The following is a 14,830-nucleotide window of genomic DNA, read 5'->3' as shown; positions in this document are numbered from 1 at the left end:
CCCCAGTGAGCAGGGAGCCCGATGCGGGGCTCAATCCCAGGACCCTGGGATCACGACCTGAGCCGAAGGCAGATGCCCAGTCAACTGAGCCACCCAGGCACCCCAACACTTTCCCATTTGAGAGGAGGAGGTAAGAAAGAACATAGTAATCTTGACCTCGTGCTATTAAGCAGAAGGGCTCTGCGAACCCTGCCCAGGAGCTGTCCGCTTCAGCACCACAATCAGCATTTCTGCTTTGTACTGTAATCTCGTGTTTTAGTCTCCCCTGCCCCACAACTTGCACTCTCAGGGAACCAAACTCCACAGCCCAGAGTCCTTACTAGACACTTACTAGTGCATGCCACTTCTGGGGGGTCAAAATCCGCTCGGTAATAGCCGGTCCGACAGGTACAGATGGGAGATGCCTCTGAAGGGGATCTGCTGTTGGAGGGGCAGTGGGAGCACCCCTCAGCTTCCTGGCTGGCCTTGAACATCCCGGCGGGGCAGGCTGGAACACAAAGAGACCATCTGAGAATTAATGGAAGAGTGGCAATCAGAATCCCTTCCTTGGATATAGAAAATGAAAGATCCTGCCCCCTTGAAAAGGACATTGAGATACCTCCTTGCACAAAGTGAGCATTTCAGATTGAGGAAACCCCTATTTAATACTTCCAATTCTTTAAACATCCTTAGTGAAATATACCTTCCATGGTACCAATGGCCTCTCTCACTTGAACAATATGAATAATGATTCTTCCCTTTCAGGTGTGTCGAGAGATTAAATTGAGAAAATGAATCTAATGTGTGGCTCAGTGTCTGGGACATAAGTGCTTTATAAATGGTTATTCCCTCCCTATTCCACCTGGTTAACAGCCAGGGCCTTACCCTGAACCACTCATTGAAAAAAAAATCTCTCCTAATATCCTCGGATGGGGAGGGTTCCTGGCTTATAATATGGACGGGGTGCATGGTTCTTAAATGTCATGTTGCAACGCACATGAGGGTCACCGTAAGCTGTGTTAACAAGCACTTGTTATGAATGATGGTAAAGAACTGAAATTCATGAGTGATTCTTTAAAAAGAAATTAAAGTGATTTCAAGGTTACTGGCTTAACATCATTCTCCCTTAATTGCATTTTGAAATGCTTCGGGGGGTGTGGCCAAAAAAAAAAAAGAAAGAAAGAAAGAAAAGAAAGGATGGCTTTGCAGGTAGCACCAGGGAATGTGTCATGCACTTGGTGTTGTCTATCATGTATATGGCAGTGGAGAAGGTTGGGAATGCCTTGGACAGCCCAATGCCCACTAGAGGTAGCCTCAGACATGAGGCATATTTTCTTAGTTCTCTGTGTGGTCAGCTTATGAGGAGCCATGCCCCAAAAAGTCTAGCTTCAGGCCATCCCTCAGGCTTTCACCATGCTTCATCTACAGAGACCTTCTACTCCAGACATCTGGTGTCCTCCTTGCAGATTCCTCAAAAGACTGCTCCTGCCCGTCTTACTTCTCTGAGGTCCTTCCTCACCATCACAGCTCTGGACTCTTTTTGTCCCTGGGAAATCTGCTCTGACTCAGCCTCCTTGGAGACAGAGTAAAACTTACTGCATGGTTAACTTATTTGACTTTTCATTAATTCATTCAACAAACATTTATTGTGACTCTTCTGAGAATCTGACCCAGAGAATTTAGAGAACAGAGCCTGCCCTCAAGGAGCTCTTGATCCACTGTAGTCATACAAGTATAATACAATGTGATTGTTGCTGTAACAGAAGTACCATTATAATGGCTTCTACTTACACAAAGCTCATCTTGTCAAATATATTGTTCCCTCTGGAAAGTATAGAATATTCTTTAATAATAGCGGTAGCCACCATCTGTTAAACATTCTTGTTAAGTGCCTTGCATGCATTACTCTATGGGGTAGCTGTTATTATATCTATTTTGCTAATGAACAAATTGGGACACCAAAAGGTTAAAAAAGATGCCCAGAATCACAGAGTGGGAGAAATGATAGTGATGATATACATATAAACTATTTGAAAAATATCCACAGCTTTTCTACTGAGACAAGGAAGGACTATTTCCTGTGCTGGGAAAGTTTTCTCAGCCCTTTGCTCACTTGAAGTGAAGTACAGGGTTTCAGTTACTCTGGAAATGCCCTGGGGCAGGAGCTCATCTCTGATGCGAGGTAATTTCTGAAATGGAATGCTCTGGGATGGCATAACCCAAGAGTGTTCCAGGGAGTCCATGTTCTTTGGGTTGTTAATGCCTGTCACTTACAAAATTGTTCTGTGGCCAGATATTTTGAAAATGTGTATTGAAAAAGTTAATCAAAATTTTTATTACAGAATTTCTCAGAACTTCCAAAAAATGGAATATAGAATGCTGTTTTCTCACCAAGATGCCCAATTTTGTAGAGCATCCCCTGAGATTCAAGTTCCATGAACACACTAACATAAATGCTGTCTAGATGATCCAATAAGGTTCTTAAAGATCTCTGGTTGTAACCCACGTAAAAAGGGGCCACTTGCTGACCCACCTCAGCACATTCAAAAGAAACTTCTCAGCAGAAAGAAAAAAATCACATTTTTACTAAAGACTCAACAAATAAAATATCATCGGTGTCCCTGAGTGGCAAACCCAAAGTAGTCTAGAATCTGGCTTACTGATCTGTCTTTCCAAGCCCACTCAGTAAAGTCTCTCCCTTTCTTTCTCCTCTTCCCTTTCTTCTTTCCACATCTCTTCCTTGTCTCCCATGAGAAGCATTGGACCTTTTCCATTACAAACCACCCAGCGATGCTGGGCCATTCAGTTCTGGAGCTAAAGAACACAGAGAAATCCCAGACCCGTGCTGCCCAAACACAGCAGAAGCCCTTTCCCTGGAGAGTGGGGGAGGAGAGAGTGGTGAATCACATGCATTCATTGAGTCCTCTGTCACACTGTAATTTCCTTAATGTATCAGTCCAAGAGGAACAAGGTGTTTCACTTTCTTTCCAGCATTTAAAAGCCTACTTGCTTTACACTTAATAAGTTAACAGCATAAACAATCATCCTGATATCCACAAGTAGTAGAGGATTTAGGAAGTGACTTCCTTTGAGATTTCTGATGGGGGAAGTTTAGAACTGTGTCCCCTGAAGTCTCTAGATGCTACAGAGTCCCCAAGGAGAGGAAATGAAGGAAAAAGCAGGTCCACGCTGAACTTCAGGGAAAGAAGGTCAAAGGTTGGGGAGAGAGGTCCCAGGAGGGGTTGTGACTCCATGCTTTCCAGGACAGTGAACACTGGACAGTGATCAGACAGTCCTGGGTCCCATTCCTGGCTCTGCTGGTTCCTAGCTGAGTGATCATTGGAAAGTTATGTAATGCCTCAGAGCCTCAACCTGCTCATCTGTAAAAAGGGTCTATAGAAAAGAAACACACACTTCTCACAATTCCCACAGGCCATTAGAATTTAATAAACTCAAATATGAAAATGTACCTAGCATTAATAAATGTTAAATAATGCTAATTTCTCTCTACTTCTGCTTACCCACTCCCTGTTGAAAACCAAGTTTTCTTTGCAGGAACTTTCAGAATTCAGGGTCAGAATAGAAGTTTAGAGTCCCAAAGCAGGCTTATCAATCTTGGAACCAAGTGAAGAATGTGTTTCTGCAAGGATTATTTCTGTTTTGTATAACGGTGAATAATTGTATCTGTAAAATATATTTTACATGTAATTATAAAATGAATGAATCTCCTTAATAATCAGATGCCATAAGTTAACATTTTAATAAAACCTGTGTCTAGGCATCCCCTAATTTATAAAGAAGCAACATTTCTAGGTTCAGTTATTAAACTTTTAGATTGTAACTTGTAAGCACACTTGAGCTATATTTTCTCATAGAATTAATGCTTTAAATAATGTTAAAGTGCCAGGCTAGCCCACAAAGCCTTTTTAACTCATCTTGTATCAGACACCACTAGTAAGAAATAGAAGTTAACAACATTGTTATTTTACTAGAAATTTAACATAGACAAATAAATAAGAAAATTATGCTGCCCCTTGAGAAAATGCAGCTTTAATTAGAGGTGATGCATGGAGCTTCTGGGGAGACTGTAACAAAGAGTATTTAGGCCAAGGGAAGCAAAAGCAAGCCCAGATAAGTCACGGGAGTAGGTAAAGCCGTTGGGAGTAACAGAGTGAAGAATGGCAGGCACTCTGACAGCCTGTAGCCAGCATATTTGCCTAAAAGCTCTACAGTTTCACAAAAGTAATAATACTGTGATCGACTAACCAAGCACATCACCACACTTTCAAGTCATTTTGAGGTAGATAGCACAGTTCTTAGCTTTAGTATCGTTAAAGCAAAACTCAGGGTTTTTATATCTCTTGATAGAAAAGTATGGTCAGCACTCTCACTACAGCTATGAATGAGCCCCTCATTCAACAAACGTTTACCGAAGAAGATCTGCCTGGAGCCAGGCACCTTGCTTAGGAGGCCAGAGCAGAGGGCAGGAGGTGGGGGGTGGGCGTTGGGAAGCACCCTTACAGGTGGGGGAGGCAGACAATGGAAATGAAAGCGGATTCCCTCAGGGCATGATCTGTGTGATCCTTGTGTATACACAGGCTGGGGGCGGGGCGGGGGGGCGGTGATCAGCTGGTCAGGCGGGATGTGCATCATGACAAGGATCCGGAATTATGAGATGAGGACCAGGAGCAGCACTTTCTTGTGGCAACTAGGAGGCAAGTCTCAGGAGAGGCAAAGACAAAGCAAGAAGGGAAGAGGCGGAAGGACAGGAGAGGCAGGAAGGGAAATGAGGTCAGAGAGTGCCCAGCCCAGCCCGGATGTCAGGATCTCAGCTGGAAGTGTCTCATTTCTACTCCAGGAGGCGGGTGGGAAGAGAAGAGCTGCCTGCGCCTGGCTGTGTATTGGCACAAGACCTTTGTCAGTGAGAAACCTGTAAGCAGGAGGGCCGTACAGTTCTGTCCCCCACAGAGCCCGGAGCGCTTTGTTTCTGTAAGAAAAGGGGGTTTGCTTCCCTCCATTGCAAGTGATCACAGTTCAGACAGGTGACAAATGGAGGTTTTGGGTGCCACCTCCCCACACAGGCCTCTTTCCCCACCCCCAACCCTGGCAGAGAGGAAGAGACAGGACCCGAGTTCCAGGTCCCCAATCATGCGCATATTTGCCATTGCCCAGGCAAAACACACAGCCTTTATCTCCCCTTTCAAGTGACAAGAGACCGGTACATGTGACCTCTAGCTGATATCTGAAGGTCACCTTGAAACGCCCACCCAACTTCTCAGAGCCTCAACCATGTAACAAATGACCTGGTGCTTACAATGCTCTGGAGAAACCCCCTCCCCTCCCGCCCCTGCACGCAGGCTTCCAGGGACACTAAATCCATCACCTACAGTACTATTACTTTATAAAGAAGCAGATTAAGTGTCTCATAAACAGTGCAGTGATTGAGATAATGGAAAACGCCTCTCGTCCCCATCTGCAGCATCAGGTTATGAAGCATTTCCAAGCAGCCAGGAAAAGGAAATTAATAGAAGCAAGAGGGAATAACCACTTTTATGCAATTTCCTCAGGAGATAGTGGACCATCTAATCTTTATTGGGGCCCTTTAACCTGTCACTCAGCACCCACCGGAGCCTCTTTAGCTCTCATGATTTTTCCCCGATATCCAAGGAAGATAAAATGAAAACCTCCAAACATTATTTTATAATTTTCGTACATGGAGGGCGCTCATTGCCTCTGCCCCTCCCCCATCCAGTGAAGCCTCAAAAAACATTTTTATGCAGCAGAAATGTGGGAGAGCTTAACTATTCCCGGTGTCTGGTCCAAGGGGTCACAGCTACTCTGCAGGAAGGAAATTTCTCCTTGCATTTTAAATGGGATTCTTCCCTCCACCGCCGCCTTCTGTCCTTGCTTTCTTTTTAATAATCTGATTACTTCTCCTGATCTAATTTTTTTCCCTGAATGAGTTTGCAAAGGTTCATGCCAATGAATATTCATCCCCTGCTTAAGAACCCGGTGCCTTTTTTCTCAAAGGCAGGTGCAGCTCAGCAGCTGGCTCAGGAGGTCTGCCAGCCTCGAGGGGCGACAGTGAGCTGGGCCAGGCACTCACTCCTGGTCAGGAAGAGAGGCTCAGAGCCCTTAGCTGAGCTCTCTGCTCCCAAAACTTCCCCTTCATCTCCACACTCTGCTCCCGCTCTGTAAGAAAAGCAGAAGAGCCCTCCCCTCTCCCCGTGGGCAGCTGCTGAGCACTACGGGATGGGCGTGGTGGTGGCAGGTGGGGAGGGACACAGTGGTTCCTGTAGTACATTGCATAGCTCTGCACACAGCTCTTCCCAGAGGTCTTGTGGCCCCACGTGGAGCCTGGTATTTGGACTCATCCCTGCGGCCGACTGTCTCCAACACCTTCACGTTATTGGTGGCCGACACCATGGGTGACTGACTTTGGAACTCCAGGCATGAAGCTCCATGGAAGGAAGGTGGCCCTGGAGCCCTGTGCTGAGACTCCCCTGTCCACTCTTAACCAGCAGTCTTTGCTTCTCCCAGAAATGGATCTCCCTGAACAACCCCAGGACATCCCAGTGGGAGCTCAGCTGAGCAGGGCAGGTCAGAGTGGGCTGTTTACTGAGAAAACCCCTACAGCAGCAGTGGAGGTGCCCCGGGCCAGAGGTCTCAAGGAGAGTGAAGGGGAGCTAGGAAGGCTGCCTGCAGAAGGTAGACATGCAGAGGCCTTGAAGGATAGGTAACAGCTGATGCAGAAATGGGAGGGTGGGGCAACGGGAAAAGAATGTGCCAAGACAGAAAGAGCAGGGCTCTGGCTTGCCTAGGGAAACTTTGGGTGATCCTTTGGGTGGTTTAGGAACGCAAAGCATTTAAAGGGGCCATGCAGGAGGCGGGCTGGGGGCACTTTCACTTCTCTGCCGACCTGCACAAATGACGCCAAATGGGTCTGCAGTTTCTGCCTCCCTGGGCCAGATGCCAGCTGTAATGGCCTGTGCAGAGGGGATACTTAGCTGTGTCACACACTTGTATCACTCTTGGTGACACTTGCTGAAATTGATGAATGCTACGGGCACCACGACACAGACAAGACTGTAACTTCCCATGCTATTAAGCTGCTCAGACGGCAGCAGCAGCAGCGAGCCTAGAATGCATCAATCAGCATGGAAGTTGGTAAAAAGGCGGGGTGGGGACGGAGGCCTTTGCCTTGGTGGAATGGGAATGGGAAGATCACAGAACAAGACTGAAGGATGACAAACAGAAGAGCAGCGTCCCAAGGGTGAGGGGCCGGCACTTAGGTCCTTATCAGTGATGGCAGCCAGGCACAGCGCAGCCAAGGCCAGGACCAGATGTGGGAGGCTATTTGGGCCTCAGAACTTCATCCTACAGTCTCAGCGCAAGGTCAGTGTGGCTAGAGAGTGGGGTAGCCACAGGGCAAACCCAGGTGTTTCCTGATGATCTAGCCCAGTGATTCTCCACCTGTGGTCTCCAGGCCAACGGCAGCAGCATCCCCTGGGAACTTGCAGAAATGCAGAGTCTCAGACCCCAGTCCGGACCTACTGAACCAGAAAGTCTAGGGTGGGGCTCAGCGATGTGAGCATTAGCAAGCCCTCCAGGAGACTCTGATGCAGTTCCATGCTGAGACCCACCACTCTAGACCACCCGGTAGAGTAAAAACATCATGGCCTTGAGGTGTGAGAAAATGGCCACTTAACTGGTTGTGTGATCTTAAGCAAGTTATTTAACCCTCTGAATCTCAGCCCCCTCCTCTGTAAAACAGGATCCTACGGTAACTTCCTTCTCACGGCTTTGTCAAGATCCGTGTAATGTCCACAAATTTTCTGGAATGTAGCATCTCCTCAGTAAATAGCAGATGGATGTTTTCTGTGAGAAGCCACGCTGAATTCAAAGTATTTAAGTCGACCACTTACCATGGAGCTGTGCTGGGCACTAGGCTACACCAAGAGATAAAACACACCAAGGTCCCTCCCTGATGGAGTTGACATCCAGATGGAGGAAGGCAGACTCTAAACTAGAAATTCCAATGGTGGGTGTCAGTGTGGGGAGGCCAGAGCAGGAACCTAACCCCATCTGGGACGGTCTCTGGCAAGTAGCATCCAAGACATGAAGAAGAAATTAGAGCCATACAGATTGGCAGAGGTAAAATAGGTTAGTGAGGGGAGACAGAGAACCCTCCACATGGAGAGAGCAGCATGTACAAAGACCCAGGAGCAGGAATGTGGCTCAATCCAGAACCTGAGAGCAGTGTTTCCGTGGCCAGGCAGAGGACACACGTGGGATGGGCAGGGGTCAGGTGGCAAGGAAGAGGCTGTCTGGAGAGGGAACCTGAGTTCATGTCATCAAGCCTCTGGGCCTTATTATCATTATTAGGTCCATGGAAGACACTGATGGATCTAAAACTGGGGAGAAAGACAATTAGGTTTTTGTTTCTGAAAGATCACACTGGCTGCTGGGAAGAGAAAGGACGGGAGGGGTGGGGACAGTTAGGGGGAGACACAGGAGCCCAGAAAGAGTGATAATTATCAGGGTAGTGGGAACAGAGAAGAGTAGAGGGATTCAAGAGTCTTTTAGAAGAGGAGGACCTGGTGACTCACTGGGATCACTCATTCATTCAGCAGATACGCACTGAATCCCTACTGGTGCCAGAAAGCCCACCCTCCACATTTCATTCACTTGAGTGGGACATTTTCCTCTTTCTAGAGTTCTCTTTTAAACATCCAGTGCCCTGGCCATGTAGCTCCTGTCTATGACTTTGAGGTGGTTGGGAATGACATTAGGAGGAGCCCAGAGCAGGTAAGGCAGGGTGAGGGCTCACTCCAAAACCAGAACTGGTTTGGCTCCTCTGGGAGCTGGTTGTGACTCCTCCCCAAGTATGTGACTGCTCCCCAAGTCTGTCTGTCCTCTAACTGCCAGCCTGCAAACAGGGTTCAAGCAGCCCCTGCACTGCGGAGGGGATGCATCAGTCAGTCTTCAGACTCATGAATCCTCAGCCAGAAGAGCCTCCGGGACTTGATGATGGGACAGGGAGGGGCTGCTAGCTGGAGACCCAGCCCTGCATCTACTTCATTTCTCTGGACCCTGAAGGTGCAGCACTACCTGAGCCCCTCCTCTACAGGCCACCTGGACAGCCAGTAGCTGCTCAAAGCACCTGGTTGCTTCCTAAAGCCTTAGCCCAACAGAGCCTTTTCCTTTGATATGTGAGTCTCATTCATTCCACACAATGCATTTGGGGACACTTTCCTTGAGCCCTTAGTTAGAGATGGGAGTCACTTTCCTCACATCAGGGAGAGAACAGGGTTATTGTTGAGGAGTGGGGGCAGATGTGCAGGGGATTAGAGGTGGGAGGCAGCCTGGAGGAACCCCCAGTCCAGAGGCAGCAAATGTCCAAATGGGGATGGAATTCTCAAAGTGTTGGGCTCCAAGGGCAGGAGGAGAGTCAATGTCATAGCCAGGTGGTGAAAGAGGTGGGTGAGCCAGTGATGGGGGCCGAGGCGGGGTGGGAAGTGGGGGGGTCCGTCCTTTAGAAAAGAGCAGAAGCACCCTGCCAGCGGCCAGGATAGATTTCTTTAAGGGAATATAGCCTCCCCATTTCCTTCTCTATCCCCAGGGAGACACTTCACAGGGCCCATGGGACCCAATGAACAGGAAGGTGAGGGGCAACTCACTTCGGCCACTCCAAGGGGCCCCAAGGTCGTCTCTCCTGATTGGGCCCATTGGGCCACCAGGGCTGCCAGGCCTAGGTTTCCACTTTTACACCAGGGGGGTGAGCAGGGAATCCCCAGATGTCCCCTCCCCAGGCCCTGTCTCCATCCGCGTCAGAGCTTGGCTGCCAAAGTTCTAAAAACACCATCAATCTGGTAGCTCTGGGCAGCAGGCTAGGGGGACATATGCCTGCAGTCAGGCGGCTTCCCACATTTTCCGACTGAAGTGTTTACCCTTTGAGAAAAACCTATTTTTAAGTACTTCCCCTGACACAGACCTTGATGGATTCCCTTAAAAAAATAATTTATAACCAAGTTCTTAAGATAAACGAAGGTGACTCCTCACTGTGTTTCTCTAGGCTGGACAATGATGAGAAGCCATGCAGGGCTCCTCACTCTTCCTGTGGGCCAGGGGCATGGGCTGGCCACCTGCACACACACAGATGGCTGGGGCTGGTGAGTCATCACACCCAGAAAAATAGCACTGCTTTCCTCTGTTCTCTCTGCTTTTCACAGAACGAATACAGAAAAAAAAAAAAAAAAAAAGAAAAGAAAAGAAAAGAAAAAAGAGAGAAAGAAAGAAAAAAAAAAAAACCCAACCGTGTTCAGATGCATCACACAAATATCATTTCCCCTCCAAAACCTGACAAAGCAAATAGTACTCTTCTTTCAGGGAAAGCTTGTTATTGTTTTTCCCTTTCCAAGTCTCCTCACCCCGGGGCTTCGGTGAGTCCACAAATCACAGGCAGCCGGAGCGGGGAAAGACCTTGGAAATACCCTATAACACGTTTAGCCAGCACGGCCACAGTCACCACCTCCCGGCCACCCGTGGCCGACTTTGCTAACCAATCGCGCTCTCACGCCCACTCCACCCAGACCAGAGCTCCGAATCTTTAACACGATGCCCCGGGCAGCTGCTCCCCATGGATCAAAGATGGCACATCCCATACCTATGATGGGGAAACTAAGGCCCAGGGAAGGCAGTGAATGACTTGGCTAAAGGTGCACGGTCAGCCGGGGAGGCAGATCAAGCCACAGCATCTGCTCCGCCTGCCCACGTGGCCCACTCATCAGAATGAGCTTGCTGCCACTCTGCGGGGCTCACCCCTATCCCTGCCCCCACCGCCCTCGACTCCTTCTCCTTCTCATCTGTGAGGTCAGCCCCACAGCACAGCCTCCTCTCCGGCTGGGATGCCAGGGCACCTCATTATTCTCTCTGTGTGCATCCGGGGAAGAGCGGCATTATGTTTAAGTAAGTGTAGCTAAGAGGTGCCGCATCTCAAGAGAAGGTCAAGTGTTGCATATGTATAATATAAGATTAAGATTTTCCCCTTCTGTGGTGTACTTGATAAAATAATTTTGCCGTGACCTTTATAGAAACCCAGGAGTAGAAATGGGCGCAGCGGAATTTCCAGCTTCTCCCCAGGTCACAAAGTCATAAACACATAAATCTGTAACGATATTACACACCATTCAAGTGGGACAAGTGAGCCAAAGAAATGATTTTTATTTTACGGTAATGATGGAGCAAAAAAACTTTGAGGCTGAAATGCTCAAGCTGTATTACCTGAGCTGTTTGACAGATAAAAGGCAGGAGTCCTTCCTCCACACAGCCTTGGCCTTGCCTGTCAGCCAGAGAGTGGGGCCTGGGCCTCCCGGCAGAAGGTCAGAGAAAGGTGGCCTGTCCAAGGTCACAGAGGAATCACAGATGGGTCTAACCGGCCCAGCCACACCCCTGCCAGGAAGGCTTGTTCCGCCCCATCTCAGCACCTCAATTGAGGGACGGTGGAAGGAGCCCTTTGCGAGTCCCAGAGGCAACTCTGGAAAAGTGAAACGACCATACGTAATATAATCAATATGAAATAATAAGGTTATGCTCACCCCCGAAGATTCTCCAAGTAGGAGTGAAGGTGACAAGGCACAACAGCTGCATGACATTTATCCAAAGGGCTGAAGGCAGACAAATTTGGCAGAATCTATTTTGTCTGTCTCATGGCTTTTGCTCCGGAACTTCACCAAATCTGCAGGAGCTTCTGAACGGAGAAACGGGGTTCACGGGTTCTAGAACAGGGATGATGCCCTCCTCCTGAGCAGCTGAGCAGGGCCCGCACCAGGAGACTGGGAGCAGCCCCGTGGCTGCCGCAATCGCAGTGGCTGGGAGAGGGCCCCCGCTGCAGGGGGGAGGCAGGAGAGCATGGGATAGTTGTGTTCTCCAGAGTGGCCATTTATTCCCAGGTGCTGAGAGGTAATTTCCAGAATGCTCTGTGTCCTCCCTATTTGCAGTTCTTGGATGAACATTAGCATTACGAACTGCCTTCAGGTCTGTCAGTTAAACATGATTAAGGGAGAAGCTTGCAGCAAAGATCAGAGGGGTGTTAAGGGTGCACTTAGCACTTAGATCTCAATGTGCACTTATGGGAAGAGCCATTCAACTGAAGGCCCCCCATCAGGGAGGGTCGAGGGAAGGAGCAGCAGGTGTGGACCCAAAGGGGGTCGGTGGGAGGAGTGGGGGCAAATGGGGGCAGGTCCTGCTGAACATCTTGGTAAAGGCCTTCCCCAAAGGGAGCAAGCTGAAGGGATGACAAGAGCCTAGCTGGACAGGAGCCCACTACCCTGGTTGCCTCCACTGTAACGAAAGGGGCCTGCTCTTCCCTTGCCCACCCTCCACCCCCAGGCCTCTGGGTCAGGCCAGTAAGGTTCTTTTATTAAATGAGAGGCTAGCATGTCCTGCAGAGCACAGGATAGGGTGGGTTGTTGGGCCAGCTCACTACCACCCTCTGCACCTTCCGAAGGTGAGGTCTGTGGGCTGGCAAGCTGACTACCACCCTGCTGAAATTGGTTATAAAGTTGTGTTGATTTTAATAACAATAATGTTGTTAATAATAATAATAACCAGTACTTATTTATTTGTTTATTTATTTATTTTTAGAGAGAGAGAGAGCTTGCATGAGTACACCTGAGCAGGGAGGAGGGGCAGAGGGTGAGGGACAGAGAGAATCTCAAGCAGATACCACAGCGAGTGCGGAGCCCAACACAGGGCTCGATCCCATGACCCTGAGATCATGACCTGAGCCGAAATCAAGAGTCGGATGCTCGACTGACTGAGCCACCCAGATGCCCCAATAACCATTATTTAAATAAGCACTTTTCGTGGGCCAGGTGCTCAGCATGACCTCATTTTATACTCATAACAGCCCTAAGAGACACATGCTACAATTATTCCCATTTTGCACATTCAGAAACTGAGGCTCAAAGTAAGGTCCACAGCTTGTCTGAGGTCCCTCAGTCAGTGGTGAAGCCAGGAATCGAACCCAGGCTGCCTGACTGACTCCAGAGACTTGAGAGCTCATTGGTTGGAGAGTTTCACAATCCAGTAAATTTCCTTGGAACCAGAAAAAGCTAGTGTGTATCACGTTAAATCTAAATTTCAACATCACTCACGGAGACGAGAGTACCAGGTTCGGAGTTACGGGCAGCACTACTTATAGCCATAGGAACTGAGTTCTGTCAGTTTTTTGAGTTCTGGTTTCCTCATCTGTAAAACGCAGTAACAATAGTCCTAGTCTCCCTGTTTCACTAGCAATGACATGTCTCCGAGAGGTAAAACAGCTCGTGATTTTCACGGCTACTCCATGGCACAGGCAGGATTCAAAAGCAGGTCTGCCCCGCTTCAAAGCTGATGTCCTTTGCAGTTATTTACTAAGGTGGGTTATTCACAGGGTGGGTGGGGGGGCGGGGGGGAGGTACCCTGTATTTATGGCCATGTGCGCTGAGGTCCCAGAACACATTCAAGTGCACACAAGTCCAGATGAGAAGCTTGGGAAAGGGACAAGGGGATTTCGTTTCTGCTTACTGAAGGCACCTTGCCCTCCTTTCCCTACTTCCAAAGGGAGGGGAGAAAAAAAGCACAAAAAACTACGGTCTATGTCATATGCTGGCTCTGAGACCTCTGAGTCCCTGCCTGCCTGCATTCCTGACCAGGTGTAAAAAGGTGATGTATGGATGTGGTCACTGGGTATTCTACAGAGGCCAGCTCTGAAAGGCAGATTCATCTTCCCAGTGGCTTCCGGTGAGCAGAGGGAAATGAAAAGGCTGTAAATGGTGGGTTGGCTGCTTTTTCTGGAGGATGCTTGGGCAGCTCAGCAGCAGCTTGTGGGTAAGTGGTCACTGACCCTAACTGCTCCTACCTCGAGTGTGTGCCAGTTTCTGAGTCGATAAGGTGTTGACGTGCCATATGGGCACCTCTAATTATTATTATAGTGCAAATATGCTAAAGGAGCCTATCGCCTTTATGCTCACTTCCCAGATAACTTCAGGGTGGGGTATGGGGACAGAAGTAGCCCGCCTGCTGTCCATCAGCATTAGGGGCCATGGAACAGTGAGTGCCAAGGAAACCCCATGCAATATAATCTGGATTTCCTCATCATCAGGCTAATAATCATTATAATCCTATGAAACTTCATTACTGAATTCCCCCTTTACCATTTCCACACGTAACGCTCATTTGTTAATAACCAGGATAAAGGTCCATAAAACAATATTGCTCCCATGTAACACGTCTTTCTCCTCGCTTTCAGTAAGAATCCAGAATTTCATCAGAGGAATGTAAGCGCTTCACCAAGATGTGTCAATTATTTCAAGATGACAGGTATTCGATTCCCAAATTCATCAGTGGGGGCTGGAAATGTATTGGTTCATCAAGCAAAGCACATTTCTGGAAGCGCTCTCACCATTTGGGAATCAAATAATAATTGCAATACCAACACCTTGACTTTCTAATGGAATTTTTTAAGGAGCTAAAGCATTTTGACACATTACCCCACCAACCCACTCTCAGATTCATCTTCTTTGTAGGCTTCTGAAATAGCCAAAGTACTGGTTTTATTTCTCCCATTTTGCAGAGGAAGAAACTCAGAATCTCAACCCTGAAACTGAGTGACTGCCATAAACAAAGCATGTTGGGGGCAAAGAAAATATATGAAGCAGCTCTTTCACCCTGGGACCCCAATTGCTTCACTACATGGCTTTGTAACATCGCTCCCTGGATCCAGGCCCTGGCCTGGCCATTACAGATACAGAGCAGAGTACGCTCGAGTCCCCATTCTCAAGGAACGCAAAGTCTGATGGAGGAACCA

The 14,830-nt window shown here is 48.3% G+C and overlaps 1 protein-coding gene across 1 annotated transcript in view; it reads right to left on the bottom strand.

Annotated features, from left to right (window-relative positions):
- The window catches only part of EPHB1 (EPH receptor B1), a 283,919-nt gene that overhangs the window by 139,855 nt on the left and 129,234 nt on the right, over window positions 1-14,830 (bottom strand). Inside the window, exon 4 of the mRNA XM_034995150.1 lies at window positions 332-487. Coding sequence (XP_034851041.1) covers window positions 332-487 — 156 coding nt within the window. The remainder of the gene's footprint in view (window positions 1-331; window positions 488-14,830) is intronic.

This window comes from Mirounga leonina, unplaced genomic scaffold, assembly GCF_011800145.1.
Source record: "Mirounga leonina isolate KUSES-001 unplaced genomic scaffold, KU_Mleo_1.0 Mir_115, whole genome shotgun sequence".
In the NCBI taxonomy this organism is placed as follows: domain Eukaryota; kingdom Metazoa; phylum Chordata; class Mammalia; order Carnivora; family Phocidae; genus Mirounga; species Mirounga leonina.
This window is presented reverse-complemented; position numbering and strand designations above follow the sequence as displayed.